The sequence below is a fragment of the Phyllopteryx taeniolatus genome, chromosome 1 (assembly GCF_024500385.1).
Source record: "Phyllopteryx taeniolatus isolate TA_2022b chromosome 1, UOR_Ptae_1.2, whole genome shotgun sequence".
Lineage (NCBI taxonomy): Eukaryota > Metazoa > Chordata > Actinopteri > Syngnathiformes > Syngnathidae > Phyllopteryx > Phyllopteryx taeniolatus.
In genome coordinates this window covers 51,040,948-51,053,868 of record NC_084502.1, presented here as the reverse complement: position 1 = coordinate 51,053,868, position 12,921 = coordinate 51,040,948, and the positions used below count along the sequence as shown (strand labels likewise).

General features: G+C 42.2%; 1 protein-coding gene across 1 annotated transcript in view; it reads right to left on the bottom strand.

The window, feature by feature from the left end:
• Positions 1-2,218: 2,218 nt before the first annotated feature.
• The window catches only part of itpr3 (inositol 1,4,5-trisphosphate receptor, type 3), a 243,398-nt gene continuing 232,695 nt past the window's right edge, over positions 2,219-12,921 (bottom strand). The window contains exon 58 of the mRNA XM_061748450.1: positions 2,219-12,531. Within this exon, the coding sequence (XP_061604434.1) occupies positions 12,421-12,531 (111 nt within the window). The 3' untranslated portion in view covers positions 2,219-12,420. The remainder of the gene's footprint in view (positions 12,532-12,921) is intronic.

Here is a 12,921-nt window from a genome sequence, read left to right as displayed (position 1 = left end):
CTAACCAATTACAATAACTCATCAAATGGTTGCACCACAATAAGTATTATTATTCTTGGACAGACTGCAACAACATCAAACTCCCAAAACTCCCATTTATTTCCACAAGTCCACCTTAGCGACTTGGTGGCCAAGTTTAGTATCTACAGGATCTCAATTAGCTCCCAGTGTGCTCTCCCCAATCTGGCATAATCCAGATTTCGAAATGAATAATATACCCCTTCATTTTAGCACAAGCAAACCTAGACTCTTGATTCCTTTGCCTGAGTAGTGTGCCAGCTGACAATAACGACTATTTTATAAGTGTCAAAGTTAACTTTTGACTTCTGTATTCTTTGTTGTCAAGGTTGTTGTTTTATTATTATTCAATTTATCATTCGCTTTATTTTTTCTTATTCATTTATGTACTTTAAAAAAAATATATATTTATTTATTTTTTCTTTTATCACATTTTAGACCGATTTGCATGGTGAAAGGACATATGCATGGAGTGGGGATCTTCTTCTCTGCGGCCTCCTCCAGGTGGCCAGTTGTCGGGGCGCCTTGGTGGGGCCGGCGGACCGCCCTGGGTACCTCGGTGTGGGACATGTCCTGTCCGCCGGGCTGCTCTCGGGTGGACCCCTGGGCCCGATCACGTCCCTCGATTGATTGGGTGGGGTCCTCAGCCTCCGCGGTGCAGGCACAGCAATTGCAGGACACTTCTGTCAGTCTTTTTGCATGCGAAACGGTGTCAATTCACTTGCATGTGTCCGCAGGCAAACACCCCTGGGACTCTTACGCTGGGTGTGGGGCCACTCACTTATTGCAACAAATAACTCATGAATATGCAAATTGCTTGGTTATACCCCCCATTCACACCCTCGTCCTATAGACTTTTATAATTTACATAGTCAATCCCACCACACTTCAGTTGTACAGCCGGGTTCACGACCCTTGTCCTACATGCTTCTTCTCCTGGCCCAATCACCACTGCCATCCAAATCCAATTTGATTTCAACTAAAACTCAGCAGTCCCAGTCATGCTCTGCGCCATCAGTACCATCTCCTTACCGATCATCACTTCCTGTGTCCTTACAGTCACTTCCACCGCTTGTGTCATCATCACAGGAGTCAGTTCCATCAATAATACCACCACTATCATCCCCTTGGACATATTCTCCAAGGTAAATAAAACATGACTATTGGTTGTGCATAGTTGTACAGTCACAAAAAAGTAGAACATTTTATATTTTTGTTGCTTGTTCTTGGAATTCAACAGTTCATATTTTTCGTTTCTTTGAATTCGTTATGGAGATGCCCTCACACTGGTTACCTCTGAGTCCTCATCATCACGCCCAGTGTCTCCACCTCATCGCTCAGCATCACCTTGCTCTCGTAAGTTTTTGTTTTGATTATTTCTTCTGTCAGATCTAGCATTCCTCTTGAGATAATGTTGTAAGGGACCATAAACAACTAATGCGCAAATACTTGATTCTCATGGTCAACCTTTGTTTTGTTTTTTTAATCACTGACTGGAATTGAAGTCCTCATGTATTGTGTAATCTCCCCCCCCCCGTTACTCCTCTCTCTCTCAGCTGCTGAACTTTACATGCTTACACTGATGGAACAAATGAAGCACCAGCTAACACAGCTGACTGCCATGGTAAACTTGATTCCTGGGAGGACGGTTGATGAAAGTTCACCCGAAGCACCCAGTTTTATTCAGTTTCAAGCATTCAGTTTCCTTTTGGTTCATTGGAAGAGGTGGAACACTTGGAGTGGCTGAGAGAACATCAAATTCCTTACAGAAAAACAACTTGGTATGTTTTAACCATGAGAGCATCCAGATGTTTAACACTATAATTATCCTTCTCATCACTATTGATGATTAATAGCTAAAATGACTTGTCTTGATTCCCCCCCCCGATTTACGCCCTGAGTTCCATTGGAGTACAGGACACAAAACATGTGACTTGGAACATCCTGTCACACATTTTTTGATCGTGTGGCTAAGAACATCAGTTGGAAGGGTGCCAATGCAACGTGGCATTCAAACAGATGACAAAGAGGGCAACAGTTACATGTGAGTGACAGGGGGGGGGGGGTTTAATCAATGATTTCTAAATACAAATATTTTCTGTCTGCAGATCAGAACTGGAGGCTGCTGTGACAACACAGAACCATTTCAAACCCATGTGTGCAGTCTATTAAATAAGTCAATTTAAATAAAGCATTGTCATGATTGTTTTTAATCGGTTTATTTAAACAAATATTTGAACCTGATGTATCAATATTTGTTCCAGTCTACAGCATACAGTATGCAGCATTTACCATATTGACCTATTAATGTTCAGAATACTGTTAGTCACAAGTGAAAATTTGCTTGAAACAAGTGAAATGTATCCAGTAACTTTTAGGTGATATTTTAAATGAAATCAGATATTATTTCTGGGGGGGAATATTTGTTGTATAGTCTCTCATTCCTTGACAGTTCTCATTACATTTAAAATAAGATTCATTACTATCTAAAAAGCTGTTTTCATGATTCATTTCACTTGTTTCAGGCAAGTTTATACTTAAGATAGAAAACCTGTGGTGTTTATTTAATTTTTGGGGTTTTTGCTTGTAACACACACAAAAAAAAACTCCACGGACCGAGAAATATTCTTGGCAAGATTTAGTTTTTGCAATGAATACATGCAGAATTGAGCTTACTTGCACCACTTGAATTTTCATGTTTACAAATGAAAATGTTAAACCTTTTGTTAATGTTGCAATATCATATTCTTCAAATATGCTGTTTACGGGTTTAGGCATTTATCATGCTAATGTGTGCAATGCAATGATGCTGTTCAAAATAAATGTCACTTAAATGAAACTTCAATGAAGTATGGTCACTGAATATATTTACCAGATATATTAAAGTATAAAGTATTGAGCAAATAATCATTAACTTTGAATTTTATGGCTGCAACACGGTCCAAAAAAGCTCAGACAGGTGGCAAAAAAGACTGAGAAAGTTGAGGAATCCTCATCAAACACCTGTTTGGAACATCCCACAGGTGAACAGGCTAATTGGGAACACGTGGGTGCCATGATTGGGTATAAAAGGAGCTTCCCTGAATTGCTCAGTCATTCACAAGCAAAGATGGGGCAAGGTTCACCTCTTTGTGAACAAGTGTGTGAGAAAAAAGTCAAACAGTTTAAGGACAATGTTCCTCAACGTACAATTTGGAAGGAATTTAGGGATTTCATCATCTACAGTCCATAATATTATCAAAAGGTTCAGAGAATCTGGAGAAATCACTGCATGTAAGCGGCAAGGCCGAAAACCAACATTGAATGCTCGTGACCTTCGATCCCTCAGGCTATATTTTTTTGTTCTTGCCCAGAGCAAGAACAAAAAAAGTTGTATGGCCCACATGCGTTACCCAGAAATTAGATCCTGATCAGGATTTGTTCCAAAACTGTTTTAGTATTGAAATGTTTATATATATCCATCCATTTTCTGAGCCGCTTCTCCTCACTAGGGTCGCGGGCGTACTGGAGCCTATCCCAGCTGTCAACCTGAACTGGTTGCCAGCCAATCGCAGGGCACATAAAAAAAAAAAAAAACATTTGCACTCACATTCACACCTACGGGCAATTTAGAGTCGTCAATTAACCTACCATGCATGTTTTTGGGATGTGGGAGGAAACCGGAGTGCCCGGAGAAAACCCACACAGGCACGGGGAGAACATGCAAACTCTACACAGGGGGGGCCGGGGATTGAACCCCACTCCTCAGAACTGTGAGGCAGACGCTCTAACCAGTCGTCCACCGTGCCACCAACTGAGAACCAATTTTTTAAAAATTTGAACGATCGCGGGAGAAGTGGAATGTTAGTCCTGGTTCTAATTCGGGTCTCGATTCTGGATGCCGAATCCTATTTGTGTTGCTATTGTAAATAATTTAACAGCTACCTCTATACCGCAAATTATGACCGCGCATCAAATGTAGCCATTACTGCTCATTTGGCGCTCACCTGTCCCCCACCCTCCGCACGCCCAAAAAACTAACGAAAAAAACGTAGCAGGGTCAACTTTTTAAGCTAGGACAATGTATTTTTCCGGCAAGAAGCTCCAAGACAACAAAAGAAAGTAGTAGGCACCTTTGACAGGGAGCTTTTTGGAAGCCCCACAACAACAAATTAAATAACAGTACCTTGGACAGGGAGCTATTTGGTCTTTCCCTCGCTAGTTGACACTTATGGTTCCTGTTGGAGGGCCAGAGATTCACAGCTTTTGTTGACCATAAGCCATTGACGTTCGCCATGGCTAAAGTCTCTGCGGTATGGTCCGGTCGATGGTTGCATCTGCTTTCTCCCATATCAGAAAATACTATTGACAACCAACATGGAGTTGGCAAGGACAACTGCATTGATGACTATCTCCTTAGTGGTGGTTCGATCCGTTTACTTGGGCCTAGACGATGCAGGTATGGCAGTGGAACAAGCTGTAGACTCCAACTTTCAGCACCAACTGCAGGTGCAAGACGTGGCGTTTGACACTGCTAATGCTACATTATAGTGTGACACCTTTATGTGCCAACCATGCCCAATGGTGCCTGTGAGCTGGAGGTGCTAGATTTTTTACATTGTCCTTGGCCTCTCACACAGGTGTTAAAGCCTCTACAAAAGCTGGGGGCCAAGTTCATCTGGACTGGCTTACAAAGGGACGTCTGGGCCTGGGTGGGTTACTGCGTCGTGTGCCAAGTTAACATGTTAGTCTCTCTGTTAGTGCCATTTGTGGTACCAGAAAGGCATTTCAACCACGAGAATGTGGATCTGTGCCCCCATTCCTCCTACCATGGTGTAACCAAACTCCTCACAATGGTGGACAGGACCATAAGGTAAACAGAAGCTACTACCTTGTCCTCTACTACGTCAGAAGAGGTCCATCTGGAATTAGATGTACTTTTCACAAATGGCCTCCTGGGGTGACCACAGGTTTTGAGGGCCTCCCCTCAGGTGTCAATGCTCTTTTCTCTTTGGCCTGTGGGCTGTTCGGAAGATCTATTAGCTCTGTGTTGTAGGGTTCTGATAACGCCCAGTTTATGTTCCAGTGGGTGTTGTGAGGCAAAAAAATAAGTATTGGCCGGTGTGTGTAGGTTTACTCTCAGTGTTGTAACTGAACGAGTTCATACTGTAGCGTACATTGGTGTTAAAAAAAAAATGTAACTAACAAAAGGAACAGAGTGAAGACCATAGATCATTTTACCCTGGAGATAATCTGAGTCCCAGGATGCACATGTCATGGAAACAATGAGTCCTGCAATTTATCATCACGGAATACAGATACAGTAATCCTACGCTATATCACGGTTCTTGTTTTTCATTACGGTGTTACTCTAATTTTTATACTGTTTGTACAATATTTCTGTGTTATCCATTGCTCTAGTTCTCTCTCAGTATGCGTTTAGGTCTGTCATGATAGCAAATTTTTTAGGACAATATATTTTCCCAAAACCTATCACGACAAACGATAGTATCAATGTTTTTTTATGCCACTGATATAATTAGAGTATAATAATTTAAATATATCTTTTTTAAGAACAGTTCACTTTGAATTCTAATTCAAATAATAATGAACATTGACGTTGTATTGTATCAATAAAACATCTTAGATTAAAAAATAAAAATAAACAGACTCAGCCTCTGTTCCCCAAAATTGCACTTCTACAAAAATGAAATAGTGGCACAGTGTTATAAACAGTAATTAATAGCTTAACAGGCAATGTACTGCCAATCAAGATTAAGAAAAAGTGCCAAGTAGCAACATTAATAACACAAGTTGATCAAAGCAACCACTTTTGCTTCAAGATTTGTACGACTTTTTAAAAGTCTGCAGCTTTTCTTTAAATGCTGCTTTGTCAACAGGTTCAATAGCTACATCTCTTTACAAGTGTAACGCTATACTGTACATAATGTGAGCATACGTGCACCATATTCACATTTGTATTTGCACTGTTGGGCAAAGGGTTTCATAATTACAAGCTGACGGGAAACGAGCTGTCCCACCGTGTTTTTTTGCTCCCACCTGAAGAAATTGGGTGGGATGTTGTGTTTAAAATGGATTTTGTTTTGTGTTGTCTTTGTTGCGACTTCGTACAAATTTGACATACCAGCTCGTTGGGGTTAGTGGGATGGCCATCTGGCTTGAATCCAGAATGTTCCTACATCGTCGAAGTGGCATTAGGCTTTGGAACTAATTCCATTTATGCCGCTCAATTTTATCAAACTGCAGCGGCTGGCTTGCCGTCAGAAAAGTTAGCTTTGTGTACGCTAGCGCCCGTATTTAATGCGCACGCGCACAGGGACACACACACGGCCAATCAGACGGTGGGTCCCCGCTCTTTACTACCTCTGATTGGTTTAGAGACCACGATGAAACCCATCGTGTGTCTGCTTTCAAGTCGCGGAAATGTTTTTTTCTTACTCTAGTGACTGGGCAGCTGTGTGCACCCTCTTTTTTTCTCCGCCTTCCTATTTCATTTGCTTCTTTGTCCTGTGGCAGGCCGGCCCACCGGGGATATCACCGGTCTCCCCATATGCTAGTCCGCTCTTGCCCGGATGATGTCCTTTGTCAGGTTGCTTAAGAGCTGTTTTATTGTGTCAAAGTTATCATATTGGCTTGGGCTTTCTGACAGTTTGGCCATGATTATGACAGGAGTGCAATACCTGTTAGGTATATGCAACTGGGCTGTTAGTGTTGTAAGCTTGTTTAGACTTGTGTGTTTAAATTGATGACTGATACACGTGTTTGTGTTAAAATAGCGTTAAGCAAATAACGTAGGTTGGAATTGAAGCAGGAGATAAACAGGGTAATTGTTCAACAATTAAACAGCATTTGCTGCGATGGTTTATCACGTGATCTGAAATGTGATTGAGGGCATGAGTTAAAACAGTAGTGGAGTTAATATGTTGAGAAAGAAACTCTTATTGATCGAATTAAAACTAATGCATGGGTGTTTGCAATTATTTTAATCGTTGAAGACTTAAAACAATTTCGATGGACACCCTGCAGTGTTGTTTAGTAAGTCAATTCAATTTGTTAAATTAATTTGAAACTTTAACTAAATCGAATAAATATATTTATTTTGTTTTGGTAAATATATTGTATTTATGATTAGGTAAGTAAATTAATTCAAATGTTTGTAATGAATTACAATGGTGTTAACTTTGGGGTAAAATAATAAAAAAAGGGAGCCAAATAAATTAGATATACAAGAGTTGCTTGCCTTGTTTTAAAATATAAAAGTGAAGAAAATTAATGGCCGGAAACAGCAATTAATTAATAAACCCCAATCATGAGTGAGTCACTTAATTAATTGTGTTGAATTATTAAAGTATTCAAAGCAAAGTTAGGTATGTGTAGGAGCTGTAAGTGACCGAAGGTTTGTGCCGCTGGCTTAATAATATAATGTGCATCGCAGGAGTTGCTGTTTGCGGCTGTTATAATTCTTAAACGGACTGAAAATCAGAGGCACAAAACTTCAACCGTACAACTGCAGCGGTGACGTTCCCGCAAAACGAGTGAAAAACAGAAAGCTTTAAAATGTGTAAACAGCAATCGGAAAAAAACAACCATACATAAAGGTTTACACCCACAGAGAAGAATGGCGACCTACGGGGGCCGCGCGTGTTCACACGCAAAGAGCTAACACTTTAGCTCAGCACTTGAAGCCCGGCTTAATACAGTCAACAAGGGTGTTCGGTTTGTAACACATTTTGTGCATACTAACTACCCGAACTGTTTGCTACGCGGCGGGGGCAACATTTATTCTCTAGCTGCAATCGTTTTTTTACTGATTTAGGTAGCTAATCTGATCAGTGACGTGGGGATTGAGGATTTTTTTTCTGATCGCCCAGAATTTGTGGCACATCAGTGAAAACCTCGAAGGCCTTTTAAGCAATAATCTGTGTAGGAAATCCTACCACCATCAAATACATGCAATACAGAGTACACCGGTTATTCACTCACTTCCACAGTCCGAATAACACTCCGCAATTCAGCAAATTCACTCAAGTTAAACTGGGAAATTTGATATATGTCTCATTACTGCTCTTATTTAAAATTCACTGCGCTCTAAACAATGGGCTCTGTGTGTTTCGTTGGCTCGGTCACGTATAGCATTGCTATGGTAACGCCAGACGCTCATACACAAGCTACCGGGACGGAACTGCACCGCACCACGATGGCGAACATGCTGCATAAAGTTGATTGAAAATATTCTGAATTCTGTGTGTCTGAGTCAAAGTATGACTTGTAATAGCCTCACATGGGGCACCAATCTGTTGCGTATATTGGTGTTAAAAAAAAAAAAAAAGGTAACTAATTTGTTAAGGGGTCGGAGGATAATGTTTGCCTGCTCCTTCGCTCCCCAGGGTGCGTTTCAATTGAAACGGGATGAAGTGGTAACCAAGGATGTTTAGTTAGCATCTAAATGGGGCACCATGTCGTTGATTAGCTAACAGCAGGGCAAAATGACGAAAAACCTCGTGGATCAATCTCTTTCTAAAAGGGTTGCCACAGTTATGTAAAATTAGTTCTTGGTTGCAGGTCAATATCTTTGACTCAAACACAGTACACAATAGAATGCTAGATATGTGGAACAATTATTGTGAAACTATAGGGAAAATGGGGACAAAAACATAAGTTAACTACATAATAAAAGACAAGAATACATAACACAGCAGAATATAGAGTGAATAGCTGAACTCGCGAGATAAGTGTGCGTGTTGAGAGAGAATAAAGTTGGGACTCGTAAGGTTGTTAAACGAACCCCAGCTACTATGCACCAATTTGTGATTATTCTGGTAGTTGCTGCAATGTTTACTCACAGGTGTTCTTTCTTGGTCGTGTCAGGCGTAAACCAGACAGTTGAAGACTCGGGAAAAAAGATGAAGACGGTGGGAAGGGCCCACAAATGAAAACTGGTGGTCACGTGGATGCGGAGAGTTGTGCTCTCAACTTTCTTGCCGTTAGGCTTGCTGGCGGGGTCAAGCTGTTACGCTTGGTTGAGAGCGTAACTTGCGGGTTTAGTAGAGGTTTTTCTCAGTCACCTGGCAAGCCAGGAAAGGCTGGGAAGACCGCACCGAGTGGAGAGAAAAAGAAGGGGGAAGGGACGGCCGGAGCCAAGAGGGGTCAGGCAGGTGAGAGCAGAGCCAGGAAGCAAGAGAGCGCAGACAAAGGAAAGGGTCTACCTTTATACCTCTGAATCACAGGAGAAAGAGATCATGCCCCCGTCTCGGATTTCTTCTCTAAGTGTCTTCAGTATGCGGGAGCATCCTAATCATGGGCGGACTCTGCTTTTAATGCAAAATGGTTCCCAACTTTGAAACCGTCTCAAGCAGAGAATAAAAATAAGAATGAACTTGTTTCAGTCTTCTGGCAGATTAAATAGTACTGTTCAACACAACACTATTGTATTTGATTTGTTTTGCATTATTTCATATATTCTAAGCTTATAACCTTGTGGCACAGTTGCGTGAGAATGGGAGGTGTGTTCAGGGACACTGCGTACATGGGAGTGAATGTGTTTTTTTTGGTGGTTCTTTTGAAATACAGTACATAATTGTAAAAATTGATGACTAGGAAAATTATTATTTCTGTCAAATGTTTTAGTTAAAACTCTGAAGGATCAAACTGTCATGATTTGAAATTTAGTTTTGAAAAATAAGAATAGATAAAAAAATATTTTGTGAATACAGTTGTCGAGTAGTCGAGGAATGCAATGTTATCAATGGCCTTTAACCATCGTTGCTGTCATACTGTGTTGTGTTTTTGTTTGCACATTAAGGACAAAACTCCTGTTTTTGTTTTAATTACTCATGAAAAAAAAGACCATTCAAGCAACACATTTTGCCTCATGTTTTTGAACTTGTAGGGTGAAAGCTCCCGCTGTCTACTAGTGTGGACTGAATGGGTGGCAGCAATGGGAAAATGGAATGCCAGTATTTTAAGGGGATAGCCCGTTCCGACTACATCTAGTCTCCTCCCCACATGGCTTGGGCTCTGCTACCAGTCGTCTTGAGAGGGGTTGGACTCTCTTCCACTCTGGAGTTGCCCACGTTGAGCGGCGCCACCGAGAAGGTGTGGGTATACTTATACTTACTGGACTTCTGTGCTAATCACGGATTGTCCATAATGAACACCATGTTCAAGCATAAGAGTGTCCGTATGTGCACTTGGCACCAGGACACCCCTGGTCACAGTTCGATGATCGACTTTGTGGTTGTGTCATTGGATTTGCGGCCGCATGTCTTGGACACTCAGGTAAAGAGAGGGACGGAGCCATCAACTGCTTACCACCTGGTGGTGAGTTGGTGCCGATGGTGGGGGAAGATGCCGGTCCGACCTGGCAGGCCCAAACATATTTTGAGAGTCTGCTGGGAACATCTAGCAGAATCCCTTGTCAGAAGGAGTTTCAACTCCCACCTCCTACAGAACTTTGCTCATGTCCCGGGAGAGGCGGGGGACCTTGAGTGGACCCTGTTCTGCACCTCCATTGGTGAGGCGGCCGACCGGAGCTGTGGCCCTAAGGTGTGGGGGTGTGATTCGGCAGTATGGGGTACCGAACCCCCTGATACGGGCTGTTCGGTTCCTGTACAACCAGTGTCAGAGTTTGGTTTGCAGTACCGGCAGTGAGTCGGATGCGTTTCCGGTGAGCGTTGGACTCTGCCAAGGCTGCCCTTTGTCACCGATTCTGTTAATTACTTTTATGGTTTGGCGAGTATGCCTTGCCGGAACAAATGTCACCCAGGAACCCCAAATCTCTGACAGCCCTGTATACCCACCTCAGTCATCCCGCTGAAACAGACAGCCACAAGGATGCCTAATTTATCTCACCCGGACGCTAAATGAATTACCAGCCAGTCAGAAGAATCTTATCAAACGAGAGACACAGGAGAACTGGTTTCTCACTCGGACGCCAAGTTAATTAACACTCACCCCCCAGCCAGTCTGAAGGGCCTCACCAGCAAAGACCTTTCCCTGCACACTGAATGAGAACCAAGACGATGAACAACCGGCTGTGCGAAGTGGTTCCACATGATTAACAAAAGACCATTTGGCTTTTCTGGTCTGGGACAATTGGTGGATCACAAGCGACACCCGCAGGCAGTGGGGAGTTACTGCACTCTATGATTGAGAGATACTGCAACATGTTCTCACCGAATATTTCTGCTTTAATGTTTTAAGAACCTTGCATGAATGCCCCTCAGTGTCTACCACTACTCTCTCTTTCACCACACACAACACAAATGCCACATTGCAAATACTAAATGCTCTCAGCACCGACATAAAATTGAAACACTCATTACATGGATTAAACAAGGTGTGCGTAACAATGCAAAGCTGGAAACCGGTTTCCTTATTTTAGATCCAATAATTAATCTTTTATTCCCATCCGAGTAAAACCACAAATAATCCTAGTTGTGAAAAAAGTAGTACTAAGAGGCACGCTCTATCTCCCTTTTGGTCTCCGTGTCTGTTCATAAAAGGCCGAAGCTCCTTTGTCCTCTCGCTCGCTCGTTCACCTTGCCGAAGAACCTGGCTCAGCCAGGAAGCCCCACCTCTCACCATGAGGTGGCGAGGACGCACCTGACCTTTCAGCGCCGAAGGGCACCCTGCCAGGGCCCCAGGCTCCCCTTGCGGGTGCTTGGGCAGCTTACGGAAAAAGCTCAGTTGGGAAGGAATGGGCGGCGAAGGTCTGCTCTGAACGCCTGGCGACCAGCACCACTCACGAGCTTCGGCTGCCCTGCACTTGAAACTTTTTGTCGTTCTTTCTTTTTTTTCCTTCCTCCTTTTCCCATCAAAACCACCAATCCTCGACCAGACCGGCCAAGCATCCGGGAGAGTGACCAGCCTGCCTAAATTGCGTTCCACGGAATGTAAGTCCAACGTGCGATCTACTAAAGTAGAGATTGGTGCATTTTTGTGTTTAAATTTACATAAACAGGAATCCCAGCTTTATGCATTTGCTCGCCGTACATCCTCACTTCACACCTACATCACAAATTTGACCTGCTACGGTGAGCCATACACTCAGTACAATCCCAACTACACCAGAAAGCGCATCTCCCGCAACTCTTCCCAGTCCAGCACGCCCGCGACCCTCGTGAGGAGAAGCGGTACGGAAAATGGATGGATTTCTAATATTTATTGCATATCATTGACATCAATGACAAGGTCATAAATGAGGATAAAAGCATCTCAGTGTAGTTAATGAGTGTTAAAAGCACAAATATTAAGATACGAAAGAAAATATACTTAAAAATATTTCAGTATTCAGGAGTTTTAGTAGTCTTGTCTTCTGCTGCTTTCTTTGTCAGTGTTTACCTTGACTTATTCATGTTAATTTTATTTTTGTTTGTTGATTCTTATTTATGTATTTTTTTTTCATATCTGCTGGTGGTTCCCTCCGGCAGCGCTGGGAGGAAATGAAGAACTGCCACCCTGCTGGACGTCCACAAAACCCATCCTCTGCCTCCTCTTCCTTTGCTCTGTCATCTACACACACACACACACACACACACACACACACGCACACACACAGAAGGTAGAAATATGTAAAATTATTATTTTGTATTATTGTAAAATTTTAATTAATTAACTACATAAATAAAAATTTACAATTGAAAAATCTCACGTCACGCCCACAAACAAAAATGTCACAAAAAGGGGATACATTAATTACTGTATGTACTCCCTGCCATCAAATAGAGGAGCATTTATTTGTTCTGTCTGTCACTATGCCTCACTGGCATAAATAGATGAATAAAGATATATTATTTCTTGGAAATAAATAATTTCTTGAGCAATTAAGTAAAATTTTATAATTTCCCACGGCACACCCGAAGAGCGCTCACGGCATACTAATGTGCCCTAGCACACTGGTTG